The sequence below is a fragment of the Eptesicus fuscus genome, chromosome 3, assembly GCF_027574615.1.
Source record: "Eptesicus fuscus isolate TK198812 chromosome 3, DD_ASM_mEF_20220401, whole genome shotgun sequence".
Classification (NCBI taxonomy): Eukaryota; Metazoa; Chordata; class Mammalia; order Chiroptera; family Vespertilionidae; genus Eptesicus; species Eptesicus fuscus.
The window spans coordinates 60,045,582-60,063,288 of NC_072475.1; the positions used below are offsets into that span (position 1 = coordinate 60,045,582).

The 17,707-nt window shown below is 35.0% G+C and overlaps 1 protein-coding gene across 6 annotated transcripts in view; it reads left to right on the forward strand.

Moving 5' to 3' along the window:
• Window positions 1-17,707, forward strand: part of GSK3B (glycogen synthase kinase 3 beta) — a 181,349-nt gene that overhangs the window by 141,399 nt on the left and 22,243 nt on the right. For 4 of the 6 annotated variants that reach the window (XR_008555580.1, XM_028153352.2, XM_028153347.2 and 1 more), the window contains 2 exons: window positions 5,449-5,544; window positions 14,686-14,724. Coding sequence is in view for 5 of the 6 variants with exons in the window: in XM_028153352.2 (XP_028009153.1) it covers window positions 5,449-5,544; window positions 14,686-14,724 (135 nt within the window). In the remaining variant the exon portion in view is untranslated. The remainder of the gene's footprint in view (window positions 1-5,448; window positions 5,545-14,685; window positions 14,725-17,707) is intronic. The other 2 variants (XM_028153351.2, XM_008146642.3) reach the window with 1 other exon arrangement.

The window sequence follows — 17,707 nt, forward strand, 5'->3', positions numbered from 1 at the left end:
TTAGTTTTTTAAACAGTAAAGATTTTTCAAAATGATATTTTAAAAACTATAATCATTTTTGTTTCTGTACTAATATTGGGTAGACCATTTTAGGGAGTCCGCTGCACATGTATTTGAATCCTATATTTATCACTGACAAATTATAACTTTGAGAATTTGGTTTTCCTCAGTTAACTTCTTTTCGATGTGAAATGGGGTAGTGAAGTGTCTATAAAGTTTAAATGAGAAAAGAAAATTGACATACATAGCACAGAGCTTTTACATACTAGATGCTCAATAAGTATTTCTTCTCATTGTCCTCTCCTTTCCCTCACTGATGTACCTTTTGAAAGTACTTATGTACGCTGTTTCCACTTACTCATTCCAGCTGATTATGGTCTGCATGTTCTTATTACTGACCTCACCAAGGTCAGAAAGAAAGTCTCCATGGCCAGCTGCAGTGAACACCTTTTGGGCTTCATTTTAATGGGCTCACTGTGTCATAAGATACCCATCTCTCTGTCCTTTAAGTGTTCTCTTTCCTTGTCCTCTGTAGTATCTTTGTCTGTGGGGCCCCTTTAGATTTCTTGGACATCCGTCTCAGCCTTCTTTTTAAATTTTCTTTTTTTCATATATTTGTGTCACATGGGTCTCCGTATGTAGCATTCTTCTCCTTCAACATGCCTTGCCTATTATACACTTAAAGCCACCTAGCACCTGTGCATCAGGAACTACCCAAGATGTTTTTTCTAGCCTCAAGCTCTCTTCTAGATGATGTACCTAATATTCACCACTTGGTGGAGAACTCCCCTGGGTTCTTCTTAAGTGTCTTAAATATTATTTTCTCTTCCAACACTATTCCTTCATGTTTAATATCATCAGCATTTTTTTACAACTACCAAAATTAGAAACTGAAATTATTTGTCCTCCAACAAAGTCTAGTAAACAGATTACTTGATATTATCTCCTAAATCAATTTGTCACAATGAGATTTAAATTATGTCCTAGCTCTGCCTCTGATTAGTTCTGACCTCTGAAAAATTGCTCCTTCTGGGCCTCAGTTTATCTGATCTCTGAAAATGTTTGGTGTAGGTCAGAGGTCAGCAACTAGGGCCTAGGGTTCAAATACAGTCTTCTTCCCATTTTTGTAATAAATTTATGTTGATGGCTGCTTTGTGCTACAGTGACAGAGTAGTGGCAGAGGCTATATGGCCCACAAAGCCTAAAATAATACTTTAAGGCTCTTTATATTAAAAGTTTGCTGACCTCTAGAGACCAGAGACTCTCGCCTGTAGTTTCCATTTCTAAGAGCCAGCCTGGTGAGAACCTGGCTTTAAGATTATAAAAAATAAGAAGAAAAAGATTAGAAAAACTGATTACAGTAGTTTAATATTTGGCAAATTAAACAGAACAAATTATAATGTTAGAACCTATATTTCCTGATCTAATAGCCTTAGTAATTCAAGAACAGAAATAAAAATCTCCGTTGCCACTTTATGGTGACAGGATAATTTATTTGGTTAAATTACTTTTAAATGATAGTGAATAAATCAATGATTTCACTTATTAACTTGTAATTAGCATCTTAAGTCACAAAACCGATTTTGAAAGTAGATAATACAGTTAGTTAAACTCTGATCATAAATTAGAAGTGTAATTAAGAGTCTTTTTTATGTCATCACTATTCATCAAAGCAGATTATTTCCATTCTGATAAAAGATTTTTCATATGAATGCACTAGTGTATATTGAAGGGGCATTATAAGTATGTAAAAATGCTTAGATAAAAATATAAATCTAGCACCCATTTCAGTTTCTAATTTTTGTAGTTGTAAAAAAATGTTGATGATATTAAACATGAAGGAATAGTGTTGGAAGATAAAATAATATTTAAGACACTGAAGAAGAACCCAGGGGAGTTCTCCACCAAGTGGTGAATATTAGGTACATAATGAAGACCATATATGTAGGGCCATCCAATAGCATACTCAATAGGCAAAAACTGCAAGTATTTCCCTTAAGATTGGGAACAAGACAGGGATATCCATTTTCACCACTCTTATTCAACATAATACTGAAAGTCCTAGCCACAGCAATTAGGCAAGAAGAAATAAAAGGCATCCAAATTAGAAAGGAAGAAGTAAAACTGTCATTATTTGCAGGTGACATGATGTTATATAGAGAGAACCCTAAAAATTCCACCAAAGTACTACCTTAATTGACAAATTAATTCAGTAAAGTAGCAGGATACAAAATAAATATCCAGAAATCAGTTGCATTTTTATACACCAATATTGAACTATCAGGGAAACTAAGAAAACACTCCCATTTCCAATTGCATCAAAAATAAAATGAAATACCTAGGAATATATTTAACCCAGGATGTAAAAGACCTGTACTCAGAAAGTTATAAGACACTGAAGAAAGAAAAGAAGATACAAATATCCATGTCCATAGATAGGAATTAACATCATTAAAATGAACCTTAGGTTCAGTGCAATTCCTATCAAGATACCAATGAACTATGGAATACTATGCTGCCATAAAAAAGAAGGAATTCACATCATTTGCAGCAACCTGGATGGAATTGGAGAACATTATGTTAAGTGAAATAAGCCAGTCAATGAAAGAAAAATACCACATGATCTCACTCATTTATGGATAATAAAGAACATTATAAACTTGAACAAAAAGACAGATACAGAGACAGTAAAGCATCAAACAGTCTGTCAAATTACAGGGGGAAAGTTAGGGAGAGGTGGGGGAGATAAGAGATCAATCAAAGGACTTGTATGCATGCATATAAGCATAACCAATGGATGCAAAACTCTGGGGGGTGAGGGCATATATGGGAGTGGGGTGGGGGGTGGCAATGTTAAGATATGTACACATATAATACCTTAATAAAAAAATTTGGAAAAAAAAAAAAGATACCAATGAACTAGAATAAATATTTTAGAACTGTATGGAACTACAAAAGCCCCAGAATAGCCCTAACTGGTTTGGCTTAGTGGATAGAGCGCCAGCCTGTGGATTGAAGGGTTCCAGGTTCAATTACAGTCAAAGGCACATGCCCTGACTGTGGGCTTGATCCCCAGTAGGGGGTGTACAGGAGGCAGCCAATCAATGATTCTCATCATTGATGTTTTTACCTCTCTCTACTTTTTCCTCTCTGAAATCAATAAAAATATATTTAACAAATAATAATAATAAAATAAAAAATAAACAAGAGACCCAGAATAGCCACAGCAATCTTGAGAAAGAACAACAGAGTATCTGATGTCAAACTATACTACAAGGCCGTAGTAATCAAAACAGTATGGTGCTGGCATAAAAACAGACATATAGATTAATGGAACAGAATGGAGAGCCCAGAAATAAACCAATGCCTTTATGGTCGATTAATATTTGGCAAAGTAGACAAGAACATACTATTGAAGACCATCTTCAATAGTCTAGTCCAGTGGTCGGCAAACTCATTAGTCAACAGAGCGGCAAATTGCAGCTCGCGAGCCGCATGTGGCTCATGAGCCTCAGTTTGCCGACCACTGGTCTAGTCAATAAATGGTGTTGGAAAAATTGGACAGATAAGTGCAAAAAATGAAACTAGACCACCTTACATCATACACAAGAATAAACTCAAAGTAAAGACTTAAATGTTATGTGGGTGCCTCTTCCTGGCCCTGGTGCTCGGAGCTGGGGAGCCCAACTTGGGGTTTTGACCCCACATTTATCGGGGGTTCCCCCACAGTTGAGATACCCCTCCAGAATTTCAGCTGCCACCCAGGAGGCAGGGCCAACCCTTTTCTCATCTCCGCCCTTCTTGCCAGTCTCAGTGTAGCTTCTTCTATAAATCTTTGGTTATAAGACTTCTCTTCATCTCGTCTCCAGTTGGTTATTCGGATGATTGTTCCATAATTTGTGTGTGTGTGTGTGTGTGTGTGTGTGTGTGTGTGTGTGTGTGTGTGTGAGATAATTTAGTTGTAATTCCAGTTTGGTCCTATTCTACCACCATCTTGGATCATCATCTTGTTTTTTAATGATTAGAGTCTTTTGTGTATTCTAGATTTAAGTCCTTTGCAGAATATATGTTTTAGTCTGTAGCTTGGCTTTTGGCTTCTTAAGAGTGTCTTTTGAAGAATAACACTTTTAAGATTTTGATTAAGGCCTGAAAGTTTTAAAGAAGTCTAGAGTATTGGAAGCAACAAAAAATAAAACAAAACTTTATTTCTTACTTTGCTCTGATTATTCACTGGTTGCCACCAGAAATCAAGTATGTATTGTACATTCCACTTTTTTTGTGCAGTTTTCCTGAATTGTAAATGGCTTAATATTTCAACGAACTTGTTTTGTACTAGGCCCTAGAGTTTATAAAGATGAGTTATAGATGTCATTTTTCTTCAGAGTGCTCATTTTTAGTATTTAGTGTTTCTTCCCATCATCTGTTTGTGGAGCCAGGACAACATATTTTCCTTTGTTCAGTCCCGAATGCAGCTCTAGAGACAATGAAGTACTCAGTAAATTTTTATCTTGTATTGTACTTACACTTTTTCCACACACAAATATGTAATTTCATCATGCAAGAAATTTATTGTTTTTTTTTTTATTATCTTCCATATATCATAGCATAGTTTCTTATACACAGGGGACAATCACTAAATATTCAATGATTAAGTAGAATTATTGATGACCATGGTTAAGTATGGCTCTTCCAATTATCCTATAAAATAAAATGCTAATACGCAAATCGACTGAACATAACAACCGGTCGCTATGACGTGCACTGACCACCAGGGGACAGACGCTCAACAGAGGAGCTGCCCCCTGATGGTCAGTGTGCTCCCACAGGGGGAGCACCGCTCAGCCAGAAGCCCTGAGCTGGGCTCACGGCTGGCGAGTGCAGCGGTGATGGCAGGAGCCTCTCCCGCCTCTGCTGCAGCGCTAAGGATGTCCAACTGACAGCTTAGGCCCACTACCTGCAGTCGGACACCACTGAGGTCTTCCGAGAGAGTGTAGGCTGGGCTGAGGGGCGCCCCCCACCTCTAGTGCACGGGCCTCTAGTTGATAATAAAACTTTGAACTATACTTGACTAAATGAATAAGAGCTATTCTCATTTCAGATGCCATCATTGCAATAGCTTGTTTTCTAGATAGAATAAAGATGCCTGGTTATTACTTGAGTATTTTTGAGTGATCTTTTTTTACAACCCTGATATAACATCATCATCATCATCATTATTATTATTGTAAAAGCCTGTTGTTATTATTATTATTATTTTAAAAGCCTGTGTAGGGTAGAATAGCATGAGTCAATAAATGAAACATTTTTCACAAAGTTTGCTCTATTTAATGAGTTTTGTATTTTATAACTTTGGAATTCCTTTTCCAATGAAACCAATACATTGAAACATAAATGTTCTATTTGTAAGTATATAGAAAGTTATGGTAATAACTTGCTTTCTCTGTCTAGGTTCTGGGGACACCAACAAGGGAGCAAATTAGAGAAATGAACCCAAACTACACAGAATTCAAATTTCCTCAAATTAAGGCACATCCTTGGACTAAGGTGAGTCAAGTAGAGTTTTTATAAAAGCACATTAACAAGTTAACTAAAACTTGGGTTTTTTATTGTTCTTTAACTAAACCATTTTGAGACTAAATAGCTGCCTGAGTACAAAGTACACAGCAGTTCTGCATGTAAAGATAGTTGGGTAGTTGTACTTCATTGTTTCATTGACTGCATATAGTTTTGTCTCCATTGATTTCCAGTAAATTGTTTCCATCCTGGGTTTTTATTTGTAGGGTGAGGACAGTGTAGCTATATCATTAAGATATATAATTTTATAGGAGCAAAATTCATGTATAAATTTTGACTACTTAAAATTCTGAAGTTAATTTCTTTACATAGTTAGAGTTGCTTATTAGTTTAGTATCATACACTATTGAAAATATATTTCACATGTTCCTTTTATAAACTATTAATATAGAGACATTATTAGAGATGGTAATGGTATATTTTTCTTCTCTTATTTACTTTCCTATTGGTGTTTTGGGAGCAAGGATAAAAAGCAGGTTTGATCTTGCTAGGAGTATACATTGAAAGCAATAGATGTTATAACAGGATGTCACTGGCTATTGGAAAAATCCAACCTCAATATTAGATGGAACCAAGTCTAAGAGCTTAAGTACTAACTTACTGGAAAATGTTATTTTTTGCTTTGACACTTATTATAAATTATTTTTAAGAGAGAATTTTTTATTAAAAGTGTTGTGTTTTTTTAACCTCAGTTTAATTTATGAGATTAAGTGTACAAGAAAAAACATGTCTCCATAGGATTTATAGCTAGAGTGAATCTCTAGCTTCCTCATTTTACAGATTCAGAAACTCTGGCCAAACATACTAAGTCACTTATCCAAGATTTAAATGGGTGGCTGTTATAAAGCCAATAAACTTATTCGTGTGTACACATGTGTGTTTAATGCCAGATCTTAAAACTTCTAGTTATGTGCTATGCACTCCCCCTTCCCATTTACTTATATTTCATTATATATTTTTGTGGGTTAAAAATGTTCAACTTTTTAATCTGTATTTAAAGCAGAGATGTTCTGTATTTAAAACTGTATATATAACAATTTGTTTTGAATGTTGGTGAGTTCACTTAATTGGTTTTAGATCTTTTATAATGAGATGAAGTAATTTAGGGCTGAAGTTGAAATAACTTACCTTCCCAGATTCAAAGTATGTGTCTTTCTCTCACTAAACTGTATTATAATTCCAGTTGCTTTCCTTCAAGTTCTCATAATCACAATACCTCTCTTCACTTCAAAAAATCCTCTTGTTACTGATTATATGTTATTTAGAATCAAAGACCTCAGTAGTATTTTAGTGCCAAAATTATAGGCTATAGCTTTCACTGACCAAGATGTTGCCCCCCCCCTTATTAATTTATAACAAACACTAAATATTCTGAGATAAAATGTTCTTTTGTCTTTGTATTTAAAGTTTATTTTGAATCTGGGTCAGAAGATATCTAGGGTCTCTCACCTGACTCTAAATTCAGAGAATCCCAGGTGGTCTCTTTGGGTTTAGAGGCTGAGTTGAATCCAGGAAAATTATTCCAAGTTAAAATGCTTATAAAGTGGTTTGTAGTGTACTCAGATTTCAACCATATTAAAGAAAAACAAACAAACAAACAAAAAAACAAAACAAGAATTCTGTCTATTGAGTGCAGGTGCATATTCCAAAATGCTAATAATAGTTTAGGTGAGAAGAGTGTGGGTGATTTTCTTCTTTTTCTGCATTTCCATATTTTCTTTAATAAGCAAGATTTTTTATGAAGAAAGAAAATTAATCTTAATATAGGGCTTCTAAGCAATATAATGCTGAAATTGAGGTTATGAAATCTTAACAGTCCCGTCCTCATTTTTTTTTTAAATCGAGACTGCCACCAATATTAGTATGTGTCACATTCTGCACTTTTTCCCCTGTATTATAGCTTCTTAATTCAAATATTAGCCAGGACGGAATGTGAAGAATGATTGATTATAATTAAAATGCAGCCAACAGAAGATTTGTCATGAATTTATTTGCTTTATCCCTTCCTTTGCCCTTGTGGGTTCCGGATGTTTCTATATTTTACATTAATGTTTTTCAAACTTTAATAATCTATATAAAGCCCATCCTTTTATTTGTTTTATTTAGGTTTCCATTCTATACTGTGTGTAGAATAATGACTCAATTTTCCCCATTTTGTCTGTTCAAACTACTGTGAACTCTTCACTCATATAGTGTGCCTTGACATAATTTGGTTTCATTTGGTACAAATGCATTTATTATGTAATAAGGATACTTATGTTAATTTCTCATTAGTGCACATAACTAGGTTGGTGTTACCTTGGTTGTAAATAAAAAAACAAATTCTGACACAGAAATTTTATGACACTGCTCTGTCATCTAGATGAATCTAGATGATCCAGGATATTCTTATATTGATTTTTAAAAATAGATTATTATCAATATTAAAGCACAAAATTTTAAGTTTGTAGAGGAAATCTGTCCCTTCTACTCTCCATTATGATAGTAGACACCAACTTGAGAAGTGCTCTCCCACTATGCAGCCAATTGAGTTATTATTATTCTTTTTTAATACATTAATGTGTATTAATGTATTAAAAAAGCATACAGTTTTCTAAAGAGAAGAGCTTCTTGTCCTTAGAGGTCAGGTAAATAGTCTGGAAACAAAAGCTGCTTTATTAGAATGCACTTTAGCCCCATTTCCTGAAGCTTGTGGATATCCTGATTTCTTGTGCTGCAGTATAGTACAGCTGTCTCACCAGGATTCGGAGCCAGTGTTCTCAAAAAAGTAGGTAGATATAAAAATCAAGAGAGAAAATATCTTCCATGGGAACACTGAGGTGAGAGATTCAGATATGTAGGAAAGATAACAAACAGAAGAACAAGACCACGAGATGATCACGGTGTGTTATATGGCAGGAATCTTGAGAATTTAGAAATCCAGTAAGTTGCCCTTGCCTATTACTTTATAGCCAGAGCAACCTAATTCATTGAGAAAGCATTTGTGGTTTAAGTAGGAAATAGGAAAGGAAATAGGTGCTAATGTTTTGAAATAGGAATATTCTTGGGAGTAGGGGTGAGAAAGATAAAGACCTCTGCATTGGTGTATGCTGTACACATCAAACAATAAAAGCCAGATGGGAAGCAAAAGGAAGTGATGCAAAAGTAGATTGAGAATTAAGTAGAAATGGAAATTGGTTGGAAGAAGAGAATAAGCTTAGATTCTGCATTTAGAAAATGGAGGTCTGGTCAAATTATATTCTTTTTAAAAAATTCTACTCATTTTTATGGGGAGGGGGGAGAGAGAGAGAGAGTGAGAGAGAGAGAGAGAGAGAGAAGAGCAGAGCAGCACATCGATCTGCTGCCTCCTGCAATCCTCCTACCAGGGATGGAGCCCGAAACTCAGGCACATGCCCTGACTGAGAATCAAACTGGCAATCTTTCGGTGCATGGCACTATGCCCAACCAATGGAGCAATACCAACCAGGGCAAATATAATAGTCTTTTAGGTATGAAGTGGGGATCTAGTTTAAGCACTGCTTCTTTGTTCCTCAAGTTTTTTCTTTTGTTAAGATAACAATTAGCTGTTGTATTTTTTCTCTGGATTCTTTTGAAAATGTTGTGAAAGTATGCATATAAAGGATTATTTCATTTTAGTTCTGAATAAATGTAAAGATTCTACTTCTGTTATAGTTCTGTGATTTGTCTTATCTATCTCCACTGCCCTGACTTTAACTTAGGCCTTCACAGAATTGTTAAAACAACCTCCTACCTCCTAACCAATTTCCCTCCTTCAGTTTCACATACGTCACATTTTCCTCTCTGTCAAAGTTAGCTTTCTTAAAAGCACATGATACTGCCACTCCTGTTTAAAATTCTTGTCTGACTCCTCATTGCCTTTAGGAAAATTTGACATAATATAGATATAATGATAAGTGATCATAATACCCAATTTATGCTTGTCAATGTAATTATTAAGTGCATGGCCCTTTACTCTCAAGTGCCCCAGTTTGGATGACAAGTATACATTTACTCTGCTCCTAATCATTTCTACCTTTCCTGTCCAAAATAATAAGATATTTAATTCTTGTCCTGCTCTTAACTTTCCCTGAAGCATCAACTTGATAGAACCCAGGCTTTTTCTCAAGCTTTCTAGCTCCTTCACCCTTAAATGCATATAGTTAGGTAATAAATTTAAAAGTTAATATTTAGTTAGGGTAGGTTAGGGATTTCTAATAAGGTTATAGTATAACTAGAGGCCTGGGCTGGTCCCTCATCCTGGTCTGTGTCCTCTTGCAGTCCAGGACCCCTCAGGTGATGTCCACCTTCTGGCCTAGGCCCGCTCCCCGGGGATCGGGCCTAAGGTGGCAGTCAGACATCACTCTGGCAGCCCCCGATCCCTCCGGTGATGTTCGACTGTGGCAGTCGGACATCCTTAGCGCTGCCGAGGAGGCGGGAGAGGCTCCCGCCACCACTGCTGATCGCCCGGCTTGTGGCTGAGCAGAGCTCCCCCTGTGGAAGCGCACTGACTACCAAGGGGCAGCTCCTGCATTGCGCATCTGCCCCCTGGTGGTCAGTGCGCATTATAGTGACCGGACATTCCACCGTTAGTGTCAATTTGTATATTACCCTTCTATTATATAGGATTGATGTGAGTCCTCCCCCTCCCCCATTTTGAGTGTCCAATTCAGTTAACTTTTGTCTAAGTTATTTAAGAAAAGTATTCCCTCTTTATCCCAGTAGTAAATAAACCTATGAAATCAGTTAGGTAACACAGATATCTGTATATTCTTTCAGATTAATGAAATTCATAAGTGATATAACTGTTTAGTGAAAGGAAGTAAATTAGAATCCCAAGGGCCCTGATCTCTTTCAATTGGATTAGGGCTTTTTAATATGTTAGCTACATTTTGAAGGGAGCATGCAATCATGCTGAATTTTTGGGTCTAATCAAACTGGTCTCCTAATTGGATCCCGGAGAAGCCACAGTCATTTCTGCCTCCTGCTATTGTCTTTTTTTTTTTTTTTTTTTTCACATTTAGAATGTTTTTCTCTGCTTATAAGTTTTAATCTTTTCTCAAGACCTGAAATTTCACTTCTCCTGTGAAATATTTTCTGATTACTCAAGCTCTCCATGATTATATGTACCAAGTCATATGATATGTATTATAGCATTTACAAATTTTTCTTTCAAAATGGTAATGACAAAATGAGTCCAATTACCTAAAAATGTTTGTTGCTGTTTTTGGCATACATGGTAGCTTACTTAATAGTTAAGTGTCTGTAGGATATGTGGGACCATAGATAATTTTTATTAAGTATCCCAGAATATATTATCCACAAAAATTAATCCTTGCATACTTGATTTCTTAGAATATTGTTCATATGTTTTAAAATGAATGAATACTGACATTTCCAACTAGCTAACAGAGTAAGCAGAAAATTGGGTTCTGAGGTCATTTCAGCTATCAAGGAATCAGACTGGACTAAACAATTATATTTAATTACTCTTTATGCTTAAAGCTATACTTATTTTTTAAAGACTTCATAATCTTACAATTTTTTTTTGAGCCTTTCAGTGCAGTATTTTTCACTTAGTAAGCTTACCTGTTCCAACTATAGTTTAACACGTTACCAAAAATACTTCCAGGCAGGGCATGGAGAGCACAAAACAAAAATTGCCTTCAGAAACTTTTTTGCAGGTCTACTTCATCTAGCTCTTCTAGTCTCTTTACCCTAATCATTTTGCTCACATGTATTACAGAAAGCATAAAACTATGTTGGGGATTTCTGTTGATTTCTATGATTGCCACTTGTCTGTTTTACTCTATATTATTACTTAACCCCATCTGCCCTGAACATTCTACTATCCATTATCACTTTTCTCATTAATACACTATGTTTTCTATTGCATTTGCTACGTATATCTTTTATTAGTGCTAGGATAATCACTTTTCTTTTTTAACATTGTTTCCTATATGAGTATACGTCTTCATTTTTCCATTTACACTGGCTATGCTCCCATTTCTTTGCTGGTAACTAGTAGGCTTCCTAGGGTAGTCAGTCAATACGGGAGAGGAATAATATTAAAAAGAAGAATATTTTTTAATTTATCATTTGTTTTTTAAAACCCATATATCCTGTGTAACCCAGTGCTGTGCTGGATGCCATAAAGAATGCAAAAGATGTAAAATATATAGTCCTTGTCCTTGAAAAGGTTACAGTTGACACAACTGACTCAGTTGAAGCGAGAATCAAATAAATATACACTAATATATAACCATATACTTGATTGTATGTTCTAGATGTTCAGAGGTGTTTCACATGTTGCAGGCTTTATAAGACAGATCTCCCGTGAGGGTGGTGGAGGGAAAAGGGTGATGGAAGGACCCAGGAAGGTGGGCTGTTGAAGGGGGATTTGGATTTCCTTAGTGTTCGTAGGTTAGAATTGTTGTACCCTAGGGGACTCTCCTTTAAGATGAGGAAGTGTGAATGAAAAAGAAATAGTTCCCTATTCTGAGGAAGGTCAGCCTGACTACAATAATAATTTCATGAACAATGAGCGATTAAATTGAATAAGTGGACATTTTGGTAAATGATAATTCTGTATAAGCCTGTAGTACTGTTGATCAGTGAATGATGTTAGAGGGAGAAAATAGCATAGTTAAATGCTGATATCAAAACATACATAGAATGCAAGAAAGCTCAATAAGCCTTTTAATTAGCACAGATGAAATTTATTAATGCTAGCTCTATCATGGCTAAGGAAAGGATGTTTGTGTTTCTTATGAATTATGTACTATATGTGAGCACTTAAGTAGATTTAAGTTTTTATCTTAGTTAATTAGCTTGGTTAATCATCATAATTAACTGTTGAAAAATCCATGGCATTCTCTCAGTTTTAATCCTATATTTACATTTATAAATTGCAAATAATTTTAACTGATTAATAAATTACTTGAGAGCCAATACTTGGGTTGCCCTTTAGGAATGTTCAGAGTTTACCCATTTTTAACATTAGGTTCTTGTGTATTTTGTGTATAACCAGAGAATAGTGTCTGTGTTGTGCATTTATCACAATCAAAACTAGGGAGGAGTAGCTGTTCAGAATAGGCATGGCACTAGTCCTATGTTCTACTTAGATTATCACTGCCCATAGGCATTTTTACATTGCTCTGGTTGGCTGTTTAATGCAGTAGAATTATTGAGAGTTAATGCTCTGAGAATCAACAGTAGGCTTTGGTATGGTATATATGACTGTTTATAAATGGTAATCTTGAAGTGCTCAAGGTTCAATCATAACATTTAGCTCCAGGTTGAAATTTGATATTTAATGACAAAAGTCTATTCTAGGACATGTAAAGGAAAATTGCCTCTATCATTTTTGAGTTATCCAAATGCAAATTTATTTTGAATAATTCTTTATTTAAGGACTCATTTGCATTTGTTCAATATCTCTGAGACTTCCTTTTTGAAAAACTTAATTTTTTCTGTTAGTTTCTTCTATGGATTAGTATTTGTGATGAGAGTTTGTTTCAATTTAAGAAAATGCGTTGCTGCACAGGTGAGGTAGTATTTGAATCACTTGAAAGTTCATGTCAGTGTTTTGATTCCTTTCAATTTTTTCTTTTTCTTTTCTTTCTTTCAATTATTTATTTATTTGCTTTGTTCTGTTTTGTTTTATTTATTTACTTCTGTTTTTAGTTACTACAGGGGTGTTTTGGGCTCTTCGTGGCCTTGCTAACATACTTGGCTGGCCATATTTAGTCTGCGTACTAATTGTTAGTTGGCCCAGTTGAGTCTTACTTTGTGCTCTCAGTTTTTTTAGTCTGGTTTTCTACTTTTGTCCACCTGGTTGTGTTTTAGTTCATGAGAGATTTCTATTCTGATGGGCCGGATTTTAATCCGTGTACTAAATTTTAGTCTGCAGACTAAAAGTAATCCGCGGATTATTTATTTTTGCAAAATATTTAATTCGCCCACTGGAAACTATCCTAAAAGAATGTTAAATTCTCTTAGAATAGCCAAGGGAATTCACAGCTACTGGTGAGTTCTGCCATTGTTTGTCCTCAATACCTAGACATAATAGACCCTACCACCTCCCTTGCATATTTGGCTCCTTTGTGCCTAGGTGTTGGTGTACATTATTATGCATGTCACCTGTAACTGTGACTGTCCCTTAGTTGTATTGTTTATTGTATATATTTTTGTTTAGCTTTTGGTGGGTGAATTGGGCATATTTGCAGATGGAACTGTGTTGAGTTTGTAGTGCTCAAAGATAGAGGATTTTTTTTTTCCAGTGAGTTTTTCCAAAAAGGAAAGAATGTTATATATTTATATTTCCTAAGTAATGGGTGCAAGGGTATGAGGGGGCAAAGCCCACAATAGAAAATGTAAGTTTATACCCGCACTCCTGAGGTGATAATGTCTATTCCTGAAGAGTCCTAAGATAATGAGAATGTCAGCAAATATCTTTTAGCAGGGAAGTCAATCCAAAATGGAGAATAATCCGCGGTGGCCTGATCCTTCTTAGCTCACACAAATTGGAAATATTTGGCTTGAAATCTATAGTAATACAAATTAAATATATTTATTACTTTCTTCTCGTCACTAATAATTTAGCAAGAAAAATGTTTATACTGTATAACTGGAATATGTTAATAGAGGAAAATTAGCATATTGGGAACATATCTTTAAAAGCAATCTTAAATGCCCCCTCCCAGCCATGTCAATGGATGATGAATCCAGGTCATAGAAGACCAAACACTTTACTTTGGGAACTTTACTTCTGGATTTCATTTTGATTTTAACTTTTTTTGGTTTTGTATTTTTTTAATAAATGCACTGGCATTGGAACATAATATAAATTAAAATTAAAATGTTTCTTTACTGTGCCTCACCATTGCGCAATCAAAAAAATTTTTTTGCATACACTGTGGTGAAATAATTTTTAAAACTTGGACTTGCTACTGTGGAGACTGATGTTTAAAGTTTATAACTGTATAAACATTTTCTATGTCCCCCCCACACCTTGGATTTCTTATAACATTGGATATATTTTTCCTTGCTGGACTATTCTCTTTTGGATTGACTTCCCCTGTTTGGATTATTTCACTGCATTATCATCTTTAGGATTCATCAGGAACAGGACATTTCAACTCAGGAGTGCGGGTATGTACTTAATTTTTTTTTCCCAAAATTTCAGGGCAGGTCTATGAAACTAGGGGGAAAACTTTTTGAAAGGCTAAACAGTTATTCATTCTTGGAATGTAATAGTAAAAACAATGTAGGTAGCTCTGATTTCTGTTTTCATTCACTGTATGATACAGGTTTTGCTTATAGATTGTCAGTCTTCTGAGTGATTTATTGACATCTAGACTGAAGTTTAGGAATTATGGGATTTGAAAATTGTTTTTACAAGAATAAACATTGATGAAGGTCCATGGAACCAAAGGTTCTGAATGTTAAGCAATTGCAGTAAGTGAAGAATGAAGCAGAAACTTCTTTATTAAAAGTCAAATTTCAGTAGTTACTGGTGTCCTTTCCTTTAGACACAAAGATAATTCAGAAGAGTTGTTTTCTAGTTTGGAATGCAATTTTTGGAAGTTGCTTGCTACCACACCCTATATTACGGTTAAAAATCTGAACTTTAGGAGACACTGGTTTTTGCCCTCACATAAATGTCCACTTAACCTTTATAAAGTATTGAACCAAAGGTTTTCTCATCAGGAATCTTTCAAAGGGCTGTAAGTAATAATGGATAGTTTTTTAAAAGGCAGGTTAAGTCTTGATTTTAATGTCGTTTCTTGGAATGAATGCCTTTATTTTTTTTTTAATCTGATTCCATAAGTTAGGATTCCCTGGCAAAATAGGCTAATATGTGTCTTAGTGCTAACATGATGGTCCCGTATAGCCTGTAAGTTACCAGAAAGATGTGGGTGACTCTTTTTTAATAACCAGAGATAAGATTACAATAGTGATTTATTAATAGCTTTACAAAATCTTCATTAATATAACAGGAAGTTTTTTAATTTAAAATACACTCACTGTCCAGCTACCCGACATTTGAATGTTAGCAGGAGATACTTATTTCTACTTTTAATTCTACTTATGTGCCTCCCATATTGGTGCAGAAGCATTTTTTATTATACTAGCTAGCAAAATAAATCCATATGCTGTCAAATAAGTGTAAACTGTACTCAGGGATAAAATATGTCAGTAGTGCTTAATATTATTATTAAAAATTTTTTGAATTTTCCTACTGACTGTTTTCTTTTACATGTGAGTTTGATTATGGTCCTGGCTGGGAGCATGTGAGGAAAAAACGACCAAGAACAGTAGAAAATCTAAACGTTTCAAATAATACAGTAACGTTGGGTTTTCTTGATTGAGGCAAGTCAGGTCACTCAAAAGAATAAAAGATAAAGTAGGTTGTTGTTTTTTACCTTACAGAGGGTTTTCTAACATAGCCAAATAAATTACCAAGGCCTTCACTATTCTAAAATAAATCCATGAGATCCTGCTTAAATCAGTTTCTCAGTTTCCATGGAAAATATATTTATTAATAATAAACTTTTTGTGAAAACGAGAAGAAAAAAAGGTTTTCTTTGTACAAAGTACTTTTTTTTTTTTTTCTGGTCTCTTGAAATCTAATGAGCCCTGTAATAGTAACTAGTTCTCCTGCCTTTAGTCTAAGTGAATGCCCAGATTTACATGAACCATTCTCATTAGGAAACCTTAGCCTCCCAGGCTCCTCCATGCCATGTCACAATCTACATATCCTTTGCTCACTTGTGGGTCTGTTTCCCTCCATTTATACATTTCTGCATTTTTTTTTTTTAATCTTCACCTAAGGATACTTTTTTCCTTTGTTTTTTAGAGAGAGTGGAAGACAGGGAAAGAGTGGGGAGAGAGAGAGAGACACTGATGTGACAGAAACACATCAATCGGTTGCCTCCTGCACACACCCGACTGGGGCTGAGGATTGAGCCTGCAACCCAGATACAATGCCCTTGGCCAGGAATCAAACCCATGACCCGCTGGTGCGAGGACTGATGCTCCAACCACTGAGCAATATTGGCCAGGGCCCTTCTGCTTCTTTTTATGTCTGTTAATTCCACCACTGCTTCTGTTTGAGTCTATGTTCTTCCTATCAAGAGATATATGTTTCATTTTTTTAGCGCACTTTTTAAAAAATTTATTGATTTAGAGAGAAACAATCGGTTCCACTTATTGATGCAATTCACTGGTTCTTTGTTGTATGTGCCCTGACTGGGGATTGAACCTCCAACCTTGGTGCTCAGGACAAAGCTCTAACCACCAACTGAGCTACCCGGCCAGGGCCAATGTTTTTTTTTTTTTTTTTTAAGTTTTATTTTCCCCTTTCGTTTGTATTCTCTGTCCATAATTTAAGATGAAGTATATTTTCATAGTTTTATGTATTGATTAGGGATTTTAAGACATAGGTAAGTAGAAAGCTTTCTATTCCTTTAAGCAAATTAATTTATTGGCATTTTGCTTCAATTGACTTTTTCTGTGAGTTAATGGCTCTTAATGAAAACTGCATTTCTCTCTTCATGATTAAAAAAACCCTAGAGTATTCATACAATTGAGGGTAATCTGGCCATGTTCATAAGAAATAGCTACTTGAGAAAACAATTTTTGGAAATTTTGTCAAATTCTAGATATTCAGGAATTTCTTCAAATAATGATAGGTTCCATTTATTAACAAGATTATATAAAATCATTGACATTTATAGACTTAGAGTAAATAGCTTTTCTTTTTTAAAAGATATTGATCGCCAGATTTGAAATGTGCTCTCTCCATTATCAATAGTTGTTCTACTACAAATCACACAAAAGAGGCAAACTTTTATCTACTGTCACTGTAGTCAAAACTTAAAAAAAAATTATATTCCTTTAAAATTTTTTTTATATTCTTTTGTGTTTTTGCCTCCAGAATTGACCCTTTCTCTTGTGCCTGTCATATTTGGTGTGCATGTTAAATTGTTCTGCTTTATGACTAGCATATATAGATTTTTTTCCCATTTCTAGTTTTTTCTCTGAGCTTTTCTCATATAGTCTTTAATTAGCATATAGTTTTTAATGAAGTTAACTCTTTTCATTCTAGAAGGTTACTTTCACAAATGCAACC